General features: G+C 38.4%; 3 protein-coding genes across 4 annotated transcripts in view; 1 reads left to right on the top strand and 2 right to left on the bottom strand.

The window, feature by feature from the left end:
* nrd1b (nardilysin b (N-arginine dibasic convertase)) overlaps positions 1–2686 on the bottom strand; it is a 19936-nt gene extending 17250 nt beyond the window's left edge. The window contains exons 1-4 of the mRNA XM_083559050.1: positions 2536–2686; positions 1830–2031; positions 1523–1736; positions 639–720 (exon numbers count right to left, since the gene is read on the bottom strand). Of these exons, the coding sequence (XP_083415176.1) occupies positions 639–720; positions 1523–1736; positions 1830–2029 (496 nt within the window). The 5' untranslated portion in view covers positions 2030–2031; positions 2536–2686. The remainder of the gene's footprint in view (positions 1–638; positions 721–1522; positions 1737–1829; positions 2032–2535) is intronic.
* The window catches only part of nphs2 (NPHS2 stomatin family member, podocin), a 64105-nt gene that overhangs the window by 45846 nt on the left and 4099 nt on the right, over positions 1–14160 (top strand). The gene's annotated exons all lie outside the window — the stretch shown is intronic.
* rab3b (RAB3B, member RAS oncogene family) overlaps positions 1–14160 on the bottom strand; it is a 346193-nt gene that overhangs the window by 330461 nt on the left and 1572 nt on the right. The window contains exons 3-5 of one of the 2 annotated variants that reach the window (XR_014536430.1): positions 10853–10971; positions 8596–8720; positions 6516–8520 (exon numbers count right to left, since the gene is read on the bottom strand). Coding sequence is in view for 1 of the 2 variants with exons in the window: in XM_083559446.1 (XP_083415572.1) it covers positions 8336–8520; positions 8596–8720; positions 10853–10971 (429 nt within the window). In the remaining variant the exon portion in view is untranslated. Of the gene's footprint in view, positions 1–6515; positions 8521–8595; positions 8721–10852; positions 10972–14160 lie in introns of those variants that run through there. The other variant, XM_083559446.1, reaches the window with a different exon arrangement.

Raw genomic sequence — 14160 nt, 5'->3', positions numbered from 1 at the left:
TCAAAGCAGACAGTCATCAGAGGGCATCCAGACAAATATACCTTCCTACTGTGAGCAAACGACTGTAAGATAGATCCAAAAAAAAGGGGAATTATAATTCAAATCACGTACACAGTGAAAACTAGGGGTGTACGATATATACTGCTTATGATAATATCCTAATTGTTGTTTTACGTCTACGTTAATATCACTTTAAATGAATCTCACACTCTAAAAATCAGCATGATTACAAAACGTAAACGTAAGGAATGTATATTAAGAGACCCATGTTGTAGACACCACATTGCCTGCTCTATTTTGCCTGAACGAATCACGAATCACTCGTTTAAATGATTCGGTTCGAGTCCTTAAGGTACCAGCAGGATAACACACCAGTCTAATTGATAAAACCCCACCCACCCGAAAAAACGAGATAGAAAACATGGAGGAATCGTCAGCAAAGCTCCTCAAAAATAGATAAAGAGATTAGAAGAATCCCGTGGCTTTACTCCCAGATATCATGTAGGTGCCATAATCTTTACTCCTCAGTATTCTTGAAGTGGGTGGGGGTTGAATGTTGAATGTCAGCATATGATATCAGGTAATGATGATCGCTTCCCTGACCAGTTATCTGATCAAATAATAATAATAAAACTTACTGTGCTCTAGGAAATGGGCAAGACCAGGCAGATCCTGCGGATCACTGAAGCTGCCCACAGAGATACAAAGAGCAGCCGCTGACTGAGAAAGAGAAAGGACATGGTGTTATCGATACACAATTTATTCTGTATTGTTCACAATATCGGTGAAAGCTCAAGCTCGGGTGGCGTTATAATATCCTACAGCGGCGTTTTTTTTAACCCAGCGTTCCTGTAAAGACATAAAAGCCATGGAAGTATTTCATATCTTTCAAAAATAATACGAAATATATAGATGACAAAGCATTGACATGCACGACTCTGTTTTACATGGGAAACAAATAAAAAAAATTATTAAAAACCGAATTTGTTTAGACTCTGCCTCGCATTTTGAGCGCAGCATCAATGTTGTTTTTATTGAAAAATTTTTATTATTATTCAATTTGAAAACATACACAACGCCAGGGGTATAAAAAAAAAAAGAAAAAAGAAAAGAAGAGTTGAGTTAGCGCAGTGGCAACAGTGTAGAAAAAAAAAAAAGAACAGTAAGTAAATAAAAAAGTAGAACAGATACACATTTATATTACCCAAATAGGGTCTAACAAACGTAAATTTTTTAATAGAATTTTTCCGTTAATTAAATTTGATCAGTTTAATTGAATTGAGTACCTAGTCTAATAAATGTAACAAGTGTATTGCATTAATTATTAAATTTTTTTATAAAATATCATTTAAAACATTATTCTTTTAAAATTTGATTAACTTATGATCACAAATGTTAATAATAATAATAAACTGCGTTAATAAAAATAAAAAAAGAATAAAAACAATAACAACCAGCAATTTATGCTTCCGAAATTGAACTTAAAAACAGAGGTATGTGAACATTAATGAAGGTGAAGCACCTGTTTCTCCGAAGTTGCTTTCTTCACCTTCTTCCTCACACCGCCATTCCCCCCCGAGATTTCACCATCTTCTTCGCCGTCTTCCTCAGACCCACCATCTTCCTCTTCCTCATCACTCTCATCATCATCCTCATGCTCAGACTTGCACACACAGCTTTGCTGTCCCAGGTCGGAGATGAGCAGCGCTCTCAGACCATTACTCAACTCGACGTACCTGAACGTTTGAAGAAAATGATATGAAAGAAGCAAATCATGAGATTAAAGAGGCAAAAATCACCAGCGAGAAAAAAAAAAAGCCGTGTCTCACCTGTATTTCTTTGGATCGCTTGGCGATTTAACGATCTGTAAGTCCTCAAGATCTTTCTCGGCATCTCCAGCTGGTTCTCCAGAAGCCAGGGTGACTCTCGTGTCGGGTTGAAGAGGTTGTGATGGAGGCGGTTCTCCGCTCTCAGGAACGAGCTTGTGGATGGTTCCACAGGAAGCTTTGGATTTGTTTTTCTGAGGCATTTCTAAAAAAAACAGAAGATTAACACAGACCAAGGTGAGATCTCTTTGGGTTTGATTAGTGCCATAATGAAGTGCATGTGAAATGTAATGTGGTTGATTTTAAACTCTATTACAGTAAACACCTATTGGAGCAGGTACCCAATACACATAATGGACCTGTTTAGGAACAAAACACACTGTTTTTGTAACAATGAAAAAAACTGTTACTCTCATTGCTATATATACACTGTTATATTACTAATGTCAATAAATAGTTCTTGTTTTATAATAAATAATAAGAATAATTGAAGACTGATCCAGGACACTGGTGTCCCCCTGGTATAACCGCACTGTCATCCATCACAGCTGAACCCTAGCTAGTTCTTCTCCTAATGCTCATGCTAGCATGCTAAAGAAAACACGTCTCTAGTGTAAGTTTATCTTAAATACCAGTAACAAATATATTTATAAAAACAAGATAAAGACGATAAATATTAGTTTGAAGGTGTAACATGCGTCTTATTTACCGCTAAGAAGCAAAGAATCTACGCAACTTCCTCTTTTCACGTCTCACGCTACTGTACGTACGCCGAGTCCCAAATCACAACAAACCCTTACGTAGGTTCACTACGTAGTGCGGATAAATAACGGATCAGGCTACCTGCCTACTCTATTAGAGTAGGGGGGGAGTCCGTGTTAAGTCCTGCGACGATGGTGTAATATGGAGCAATCTGATTGGTCAATCGATTTGAGAGACAAAAATAAGCGATTTTTTGATTGGTTCATCCGAAAGAAAAATAAATAATAAAAAAAATGGGCTGCAAGAGCGACCACAGGATTTAGCAAGAACTTGTGTGGCTGCTGTGATGAATTATTAAATCAATTTTGATTATTAAATTAATGATGAAATTAATGATGAAATTAATTATTAAATTTATTTATAAACACTTAAATATGTGTCCACCTGTTAAATTAATTATTAAATCAATTATTGAATTCATTATTGAATTAATTATTACATTCACCATTTAATTCACTATTTAATTACTTATTTAAGGAATTACATAATTAAACACACTTAGGACACTTAAATACATAAGTGTCCTAAGTGTGTTTAATTATGTAATTCATTAAATAATTAATTAAATAGTTTAATTAATTATTTAATAATTATCCCCCTAATTAAATAGGGGGATAATTTTTATTGTTTGTTTATGCATTTGTTTGATGATTTGTTTATTCGCTTACACTTAGGACACTTAAATACATAAGTGTCCTAAGTGTAAGCGAATAAACAAATCATCAAACAAATGCATAAACAAACAATAAAAACCCGAATGAATACATTCATTAATTATTTACTCGATTAATAAGTCCTGATGAGGGTAAGATCCACTACCTTATTAACATAGATAGATAGATAGATAGATAGATAGATAGATAGATAGATAGATAGATAGATAGATAGATAGATTATTCATTTACATTTAATTATGCAATATTAATTTGACCAAAATGTATTCATTTATGAATGTATTTGTGCATTATTTATTATTTGGTTGTTTAAACATATTTTAAGGATTTTTTTTCTTGTTGTTCTTCATACCCATGACCCAAAAACCCCACTATAATAAGCTGCATGAAATTTGTGACAAAATGTAAAAAAGAATCACAACAAAATGGCAAAAAAAATTTCAATACCAATCACGAACCACAATTGGACATAACAATTAAAAAAAGGTATAATACTCATTTAGGAATACAGGCTTCCGTGTTCTTTTTTATTACATTTTTTTATTATTCTGCCAATAATACAGCAGCAATTTCAGTTATTCGAGTTCTTCTTATCCCCACCCGTTAATGCTGTGGGACGTCTGAAGCGTGACAGTTCCTGTTGTCTCTTACACTACAGCAGCTATGAACTTTCATTTAATTACAGAGTCTTGATGTTTCCAGATCATGTTCTCCTGCATGTGGACACTTGAGATAAAATGAGATGGTAAAATGAGAATTTATTAGTTACTGTTTATTAGTTTATTCCTAATGAGCGAGCGAGTGGTGAAGGGGTCAAGGAAAAACTCCCTGAGATGGTATGAGGAAGAAGTCTAGTAAGGAACCAGACTCAAAAGGAAACCCATCCTCATTAGCAACTGTTTGGGATTGTAGTAGACTCTGATTGCATTAAACATCTCCTGGGCTTCAGCACCTTTCTTAGAGTGTTCACATGTGTCCACAGCTGGCACAAAATCCTCCAGATGTTGAAAAGGTCTTCATTATGTCCCTTTGTTTTTTAGTATTTAGTAATAAAATGCAGAGGTTCACCTTTAGTCACTTCTGTGTGGAAAGCTGCTTTGTCATGATGTGGGATGATGTGATTTTACAACCTTGTATTTCTGATTCATCAAACCAGAACAGTTTCAAAAGCAAGCACATGAGGCAAGAAGACACTTTAAACTTTAATAATTGCTCGGATCATAATTTTATATAATAATTTTACATTTATCCAAGGATTTCCAGGATGCCATTGATCCTCTTGTTGAGTCACGTTATAGTCACATACGGTACATGGTGTGTTTTTATGATATAATAAAAGGCAATATAATATGGTGGGATACTTTTATTGTTACAAATTGCATCTAAAACCAACTTCGACAATGATCTGTACAATCACTCTATATCCTTGTGCAATTTTTTTTTCTAGCAGGAAGAAGAAAAAAAAAGATCACCGACAGCAAAAAAGTTACAGTACGTCTATATGTTCCTCTCCGATTAGAGCATAAAAATAAAAATCTACTCCGCAAAGACCAGCTCGATAGCTATTTACGACATCGTAATCAGAAAGATCTCATGTAAAATAAACTCCATGACATTATTCGTAAAACGCGTACATCACTTGTTCGAAAAACTCAAATGCATGTGACACGCGAGGAACGGCACGAAAAGGATTTTGCTACGTTTCTGAAATTAGAAATCAGTCGTGGCACAAGATTTACAATATAATCACAAGTACTGCCGATGACTAAATATTTTTTCCGGAACGTGTCGTCACCGTCAATGAAGTGGAAAAATGTGCAGCAACAACCTGAATGTCACTTTACGACTGAATACGGTCAGTACACACGCACACGCTCATACACACACACACACACACACACACACACACACACTCACACACACACACACACACACGAGAACATTCAAATATATTGTTTTATATATTTATATATATTCCACAAGAAAATACTCACTTTTAGGCAAGAGAATATGTAAGGATTGGAGTACATGCAAGTACTAATCTACCTTTGCTATATATATATATATATATATATATAGTGATATATTAAACAGCTGCAAAGTGCTTTATATGTCTAAAACCCTCACATTTTATATTGTGCCCATTATATATTTATTCAAACGAACCTACGGTGATATTTTATTGCCAAAAATAGAGAGCACATTAGCTTTAGTAGCCATTTTCACGTGTAGGCTAAAACTTTTTCACTTCCTTTGGATCGTTTCTCAGATCTGAAATTTCTCATATTTCCTTACACTGTATTGATGATGCAATTATCCATATCAACTATCAATACCTGAGCATGGGAAGGGAAAACAAAACGAGGAAAAATGAATAGTGTGAGACGCTTTCATTCTTCCTGAATTATCCCTCATCTCCCTGTGTTACAGTTTTTTTTATTTCTCATTTGCTTTTGGAGCGTTTCTCCGATCAGAAATGAAATTCTCAAAACGACTTGTTCAACGTCCACGTCGTGTCGTCACTTTTCTCTTTGATCGAATGGCGAACGCTTTTGTACATTTATTTCATTGATTGATTTCCTACATTATCAATTGTTTCTGTTCATGTTGATCAAAATATAATATACTGCTTTCACCTCAATAGTTTTAACCCCCAAAACATCTCGGCATCAGTTCATTGTATAAGTCATTGAATGCAAAATGGTTAAACCAGATGTCATCATCCGTCAGGCTTAAATTTCTACCTTTTTTTTTGTAAATGCGACACTAACAAACTTTCTTTCTAAGTAAACGTCTTCAGATCAACCAATGATCGAGTCGTTCTCTAAAAGAGGTCAAATCTCGTGAACCTTCTATTGGTGACCAAGAAAATCCAAGAATTACAATTTCTGAACATTGAGGAACAACCAGGAAACGAACGAACACTAGGACAGTACAGTAAAAGTGTGAATCCTGTCTGGTCTCTTGTAATCAATATAAATCCAATATGCCATCAAATAAATATATGTGTGCTGCTGAAATTCATAGACGACGTACAGAAGAAATTCAGACTTATCCATTTCCAATCATTGCAATCCAGTTTACATCAGGAAACACGTAATGTAATCAATAAATAAAAAGAATTTGTTATTCTGATGGCAACGAGATGTTCATTGACACAAATACTTACTTTTGAAAAACGTACAGGTTTTTTGCAAGAAATTGTGTATTATGCAGTGTATTATGCTGTTTGTACTCAAAAACGCTCCAAAGCAGCTGAGAGAAACTGTAACCATTTTCACAATGATGGTGAAGACATGCTGCCTTTGTGGTCATGAAGTCTATTTCCATCTACTGAACGCCTGCATACATGCCCTTTTATCCATACATGAACTCGCAGATGCTCATAACTCATGGTCTGTCAGAATCCTGACCATGGATGGCTGCCATTATATATTTATATCTCCAGACGAGAAGTTGAGCACTTTTCTTTTTTTTGTTGTCTCATTCCGCCAAGCAAGTCCGATTTTATGTGAATTAATGGGAATAAACTGGGAATTTACAGAAGTGCAGGTCAACCAATAACAGGGAACTTGAATGTAGTTGAAAATGAAATTTTGGATTAAACAACCAAATTGGTTGACAGCAATTAAAATTTCTACCTGCACATTCATCAATCGCATGCACACTTACTGCAGGGCGACTGAGGCCACGCCCACTACATACACTGTGCGATCACATAACACGCACCATTTCTTGAATCCTGCACGTAAATAACAAATATTAGACAAATCCACGTTTAAAAGCTGTTGTGCAACAAAATTATATTATAATTAAATTGCCATTTTTTTTAAAATCTGTATTAGTTTACATGCATGTCAGCTAATGACGGAAATTATTTTTTTTTTTATGTATATGTTTTAATTATTCCAGTAAATTCCCATAAAATCCTATTGAAGTTCCTAAAAGTTCAGATGGAAAGTTTCCAGAAATTTACTGGACATTTTCCGCCACTTTGCAACCCTGGTGTGGATGCCTATTTTTAGGTATGACAACAAAATAATAGACTTGTAATAGTGATAACGTAGCGAAACTTCGTGCTCTTGACTTTTGGCAGTGAAATAACCCATTGAAGGACCCACCAGAGTAATTAAATCCACCCTGAAAGCAACAAACCATTATTGTGCATAATATATAACTTTTTATGGCCACATCGTCTGAGTTGTTAAACTTGTGCTCGTTCACCGAGCAACAGTTGAAAAAAAAAAGATATTATAAAGCAGAGAAATTGTGTTAGGTGATCTATAAAGCACCTGCTGAGGTCTGATTCATGTGGCTCATGTGGCTCACACTATATTTCCAAAAGTATTGGGACACCTGACCTTTCCTGCTATATGTCGTTCTTTTTTTTTCCAAACTGTTTCTCACCTCAATTGTAGGAAAAGTAGGACGTCTTTATGAATAGAATTCTGCATTCACTTGAACCTGGAAACCCAAAACTGTTGGTTTACATGCTTTGGAGATGAAGATCTTGAGTGGCCTGCTATAAAGCTTTGATCTCATTCCTACTGAACACCTTTGGGGTGATTTGGAATGCTTGCTCCACCCCAGTCTTCCTCACCTCACCTACATCAGTACCTGCCTTTCGTAACACCCTTGTGGCTGATGAACACAAATATTCATAAGCACACTCCAAAATCTGGTGGAACATCTACCCAGAAGAGTGGAGGAAATTATAAGAGTAAATTGGCACTAAATGTGGAATGCAATGCTCCAAATATACACATACCATACGTACTTATGACCAGGTGACCCAATACTTTTGGAAATATGGTGTCTCTGTGTCTGGCAGTGAACATATGCTTTTTTTTTGTGCTTTGCTGGAGTCCCTGCTTTGACCTCTCTCTGACCTTTAGTTAGAGGTGTAATTAAAGTGACAGTATCGCAGTAACATTAAACTGTTTATGTAACACTACTACATGTAAGGAGTTTGGAAGGGGAAAAAAAGGTGAAGGAAATGGAAAGCAGATGATAAAGACAGGATCGGGACAAATGTCTAGCATGTGTGTGTGTGGCCAGAGTGAGCAGGAGAAATCAGCAGCAGTTCTGCGGTAGCTGCGTCGGCTTGTCGCTAAGCCGAGTGCTCTTGGCTCCACTGACCACAGACGGGTCGACGTCCACTCGCTCGGACATCTTCACGCAGATGATGTCCACCAGGCGTTCGAACACCTGCCTGACGTTGATGTTTTCCTTGGCGCTCACCTCGTAGTACTCGAAGCCTGTTCAAATGTTCAAATAATCATCTCCACAGACACTTGAATAGACGTCAGTGTTAGAGCGGTTGTTCTACTCACCTAGTTGATCAGCCAAGTGCTTGCCTTTCTCCACAGGTATCACTCGCTCGTCAGCCATGTCACATTTATTTCCTACCAAAATAACTTGAGCATTGTCCCATGAGTAGGTCTTTATCTGGGTTGCCCTGAAACATGATACATTTATAGTGAGTGTAGTGAAATTGTATTAACGGAGTACTGGCTGATTTAATCTTTGATGTTTCTAATTGCGATAAATGAGGACACGATATTTTCAGCTTTTAAAATAATAATTCAGTGTTTTATTATGGGGGGGAGTGGTTGCTCCAGCGGTTAAGGCGCTGGGTTGCCGATCGGTAGGTCTGGGGTTCAAGCCCCGGTATCGACAAGCTGCCACTCTTGGGCCCTTGAGCAAGGCCCTTAACCCTCTATGCTCTGTGGGCCCCTTATGAGGGAAATATCAAGGTCCGTGACGTGGGGCCGCCTTCCCGTGGGCTCACCACCTGCAGGAGGGACCGTAAGGGACGGTGCTGTGAGGATTGGGCAGCAGTCGAAGGCGGGGGCCTGCTTAGACTGCTGCCCCCGCGACCCGAATTACGGATAAGCGGGAGAAAATGAATGTTTTATTACAGCGTTTTGGGGAGGGGTCCACAAAGTAAGCCTTAACATTTGGAACGGCCGTCTGGACGGTGCCAGAGACATATACTGAAATTTGTGTAAATATACAGTTTTATTAGTATGTACAGTATGTCATATCTATACGTAAATGTTTTGTTTTCAATAACACTGAATATGAAAAGTATCATTGATAGTTTATTATGCATTAGGAGGCATAATTAATACGTTTAACTCAATTTTGGGCCCTCGAGCAAGGCCCTCAACCCTCTGTGCTTCTTTCTTTCTTTCTTCTTTTACACCTTCTTCTTACCACAGATCACGCTCTAATTGGCCTTCCCTCTAGAGGATGGTTAAGCCTTATGCATTTCTGAGCATGGATGGATTAGCATCACTTCTACCTATACATTTTCGAGACTGATCCTTCTATCTGCATGGCAGAAATTTTAATTCTGGAAAATAGCCAAAGAGCTAATGCCCTGTGACAAGAGATTAACACTGTACTAGCACTTTATTCTATATCTATACTATACTATACTATACAATAGAATAGCCTTTATTTGTCACATATAACTTACAGCACAGTGAAATTTGTTCTTCGCATATCCCAGCTTGCTTGGAAGCTGGGGTCAGAGTGCAGGGTTGGCCATGATACAGCACCCCTGAAGCAAAGAGGATTAAGGGCCTTGCTCAAGGGCCCAAGAGTGGCAGCTTGGCGATCCCGGGGCTTGAACCCCCGACCTTCTGATCAGTAACCCAGCACCTTCACCACTGAGCTACCACTCCCCTAATAATATACTATTTTATACTATACTATATTATACTATACAGTGGTACCTCGACATACGAGTGCCCTAACATACGAGTTTTTTGAGATACGAGCGGTCACTCTGTCGATTTTTTGCTTTGATACGCAAGCAAAAACTTGAGATACGAGCTCGAGACGCCGCTGCTAGTTAGCGAATCAGAGCCAGAAAGCGAAAGATTGTGACGAAAATTAAGATACGCAAAGTTAAAATGTTAAAGTTTAGGGATACGTAGTGTGCAGGAGTGATAGTAAAAAAACGAGTTTTCCCTCCGCCTCCGCTTATCGCCTCTGGGTGGCATTTTGGGGTCTGTGACGGATTAATGGCATTTCAATTAATTTCAATGGGGAATTTTGCTTTGAGGGGGAGTGGTGGCTCCAGCGGTTAAGGCGCTGGGTTACTGATCGGAAGGTCGGGGGTTTAAGCCCCCGTATCGCCAAGCTGCCACTCTTAGGCCCTTGAGCAAGGCCCTTAACCCTCTATGCTTCAGGGGTGCTGTATCATGGCCAACCCTGCACTCTGACCCCAACGTGAGAAAGTTTCTTTTTTTTCTTCCTTTTTTTTTTTTCAAGGTGTACTGCACTGGATATGATTGAAAAAACAATAAAAGCCACTTCAAGTGACTTGACTTGAACATTAGTAATGGCATATAGAGCTGAAAAATATGAACTACCTGAGTACAAGTGTTTCCCTGAACCTGGTATGTCCCTTAAACTGTTGTTAATTTCCACTACTCCAGCAGAGCTTCATGAAGAGCCTATTACATCGCTGCTAAATTGAGTTAGGTGTTTCCTGGAGCAAAACGTGCTGACAGACGTTCCCTTTTCTTGGATAACAAGGTAGACTTTTGAATGACTAGAGCTCGGAGAAGAACTCACCAGTCCTGAACGGCATTATAAGACTCCTCGTTGGTGATGTCATACATGAGAATGAAGCCCATTGCTCCTCTGTAGTAAGCTGTGGTGATAGTCCTGTAACGCTCCTGACCTGCTGTATCCTGCACAGTACAACAACAGATTAAACATTTCAATCAAGACCGGATGGACAAAACTATTGAAATACCTGAATTTTACAGCCATGTGTGTTGGAGGCACACCATTGTATAAGATGTCTTTGGATGGCTCAGGAGAATAAAATTTTTCCTTCACTTGAACTAGGAGACCTAAACACAAAGCTCCAACTCCAACTCCATGAAGATTATTTACATGGGTTGGAAGTGTGTAGAAGATCCCCAGCTATAGATCTCTGACCTCAACCCTATTAAACATTAATGTGAACGCTGACCGCACCCCAGGGCTCCTCACCTCACCTCCTTCAGTACCTGACTTCACTATTACCCTTTTGGCTGTACGGATCTCCACAAAATCTAGTGGAACATCTTCCCAGAAGAGTGGAGTTCATTTTAAGAGTAAATGGGAACTCAATGTTGAATGGGATATTCTAAAAGCAGCACTTACCAATCTTCTGATTGGTCCATAAACTTTTGTCCATATAGTGTTTACAGCATTAGTGGGGGTTTTTTTGTTTAGTTTTTTAAAATGCTGCTTGATGGAAATAGTGAAGTTAGAGCTTGAGAACAAAAAAGTTTCAGAGAAAAGGTCATCAAATAAAAGGCCAATTCATGAAATAATGAATGATGGTCTGACAGGTTGCCATTTATGACACAAATTATGTTTTTCATGACCCTAGAAGAGCAATAGCTGCTTTATTTTGTGTCATAAACCGTAACTCCTAGACTCGTAATCACTTTAGGAACGTTTTCATTAACCAGCGAAATGCCTGTTTATGCGCTCATTCCTTTTCTTTACACCAAAACACTACCTAATTATTCTGGATTCGCTTTGAATCACTGCGGCTCTTTCTGTAGTTACAGCTGCAAAGCAAATCACAGGTTTATATGAATAACACGTTGTTGCTATAGTAACGGCTCATTCACAGGGACTTACATGGCTGTGCGCCACATGCATCTCAGCCGGTTATAAATAACACAGGGGGCTACTACGTGATCTAAACGAATGAAAAGAAATCATGCTCGCATGTAACCAAAAACAAATCATACCGCCGAATTGTTGGTAGGGAGACGTTTTGTATGGGGCGAGTCAGATTGAGGGGTTCCGGTGTCAAAGTTTCTGACTTGAAACATTACCAGAACAGAGGAGCTTCCATTTCCTGGTTTCTCAGGAACATGAAAAGCCCTTTCTGTCTCATTAACTCCAAAAAACAGGAAAGTGACACTTTACTTATTGCATAAAATGCCACATGGTACACGTTTAAGAATCTGACCTTGGTGAAGAAGTCCACAGCACAACTAAGCATAATCACAGGTGGTTATAGATGTCTGGGGTTGGCTGAATTGGTGCCTGTAAGTCTATCTGTGTGCCCAGGGGTACAACTTCACCTTTGCTGAGGGGTATGCAAGATCATGGTTGGCGACCCCCAAACCCCTCCCAAAAACGAGGGGCAAACACATGAAAATATACATGCAATTGCGCCCCCTTTTACCCAATTGGGTGCCCCTATGCACTGCATATACGGCGTACCCCATTTTTTAAGCAAAATGGGGGGGGGGGGGGGTGAACTCGGACAGGTTGGAAAACCATACGAAAATCATACGGAAGTCCCAAACACAAAAATGTAGAAAAGCAAAATAGTAGCCACAGAATCAGGTCCCAAAAATCGAACACAAAAACAAAGAAAAACTCAAAAGGGAGAACCACAAACACTCTAAAAAAACCCAGGAATGGTTACAAACAAATCTTTTCAACTGTGGCAAAAATACTAAAAAGAAAAAAGGTCTTCAAAGGAAATAGCAAAGCAAAAAGACAATCCAGAAACACAGGGTAGACGACATGGGAAACCAAACGCCGGGAAACCACACGACTTTAACAAACATGCAAAGAAACTGAGCCAAAAGGGGGAACTCAGGCCATGTCCATTAGGGGGCGCACATCTCCATAACTGAGGCGGATGAGATTCGCATCTCGATGCATAGCCAACAATCTGATACATTAAAGATACATATAAAGCAGCTACCAATGAGATGCGATTCGCCCCTATTTACGATGCAGTGCGATCCGATTTTGATTCGATTTAACGCTATGCAACACGATGCAATGGAACACATACGATGCTGTGCAATTAAAAATGGTACAAATAGTCCACGTTTATTTCTTTGGTTCAGACAGACGGCAAATCATCAATTTACTTAAGTGCCTTCTGACTTCTATCGTGTGGCCTCTTTTCAAACACGCCATTGTAGTGCAAAAAAAAGAGAAGAAAAAAAGATTAAATAAAAACAGAGGTTTTTTTCCTGTTGTGTCTGCAGAAAGTTACAGCTCTGCCTCTGCCATGTTAATCTGTATTCTATGTGACTCTTAGGACACGCCCCGGTCTCTGTAGCGTTGTGATGCGCTCGAGAAACAGTTTATCGTGGAGAAATCTATTTAAATACTGGTCACAAATTATTGGCCACTTTCTGGATAATAAAATCGCAACTCCTAATAATTATATATAAATAAATCAGTTTTGTAACGATGCAAATATGTTAAAAATGATGCATTGCGATACAAATGCCAAATTGTGTCCAATGAACATTTTTTTTCATTCGATGCATCACATCGTTAACTTTTATGCCGATGCACCGACTTGAATTGATGAATCTTGCCAACCCTAATATCCACGTTAATACGTTTTTGTTTTAAAACGCATATTTTTCTATTCGTTTGGGCTTTTCGAAAAACGCTGACGCAAGCCTTTTTTTAGTCAGGTGAGGCACTCGTGACCAATTCAGTTGAGACAATGTATGGCATTGCTGTGACATTTCGAAGAGCCGTAATGTAAATAAACGGCAGGTGGAAATGAAGCAGGTCGAAGCGTCTTATGTTTTACTCGTGCGCAGTACAAAGATTGAAAATGAAGGTGTGGAGCTCTTTTTATTTATTATTATTATTTTTTTCTCTTACAAAAACGCAGTCAAACTTATCTGGATTAGAGTAGAGGTCGCCTTAAATGTACACACAAGGCGAATAGGATTCAGGTGAAAACAATAGGAGACCCAATAGGAACTCACAGAGAGGCAACGGCGACATCTGGTGGTTGTAAAGAGAAAACGCAGGTTGAAGAGAAGATACAGGGTGGAAACATGATCTGATCAGGAATATATATTTTTACAGAAACATTACACATC

Source organism: Silurus aristotelis (assembly GCF_946808225.1).
Source record: "Silurus aristotelis genome assembly, chromosome: 13".
Classification (NCBI taxonomy): domain Eukaryota; kingdom Metazoa; phylum Chordata; class Actinopteri; order Siluriformes; family Siluridae; genus Silurus; species Silurus aristotelis.
Note: the sequence above shows the minus strand (reverse complement) of the source record. Positions and strands in the feature narration are given on the sequence as shown.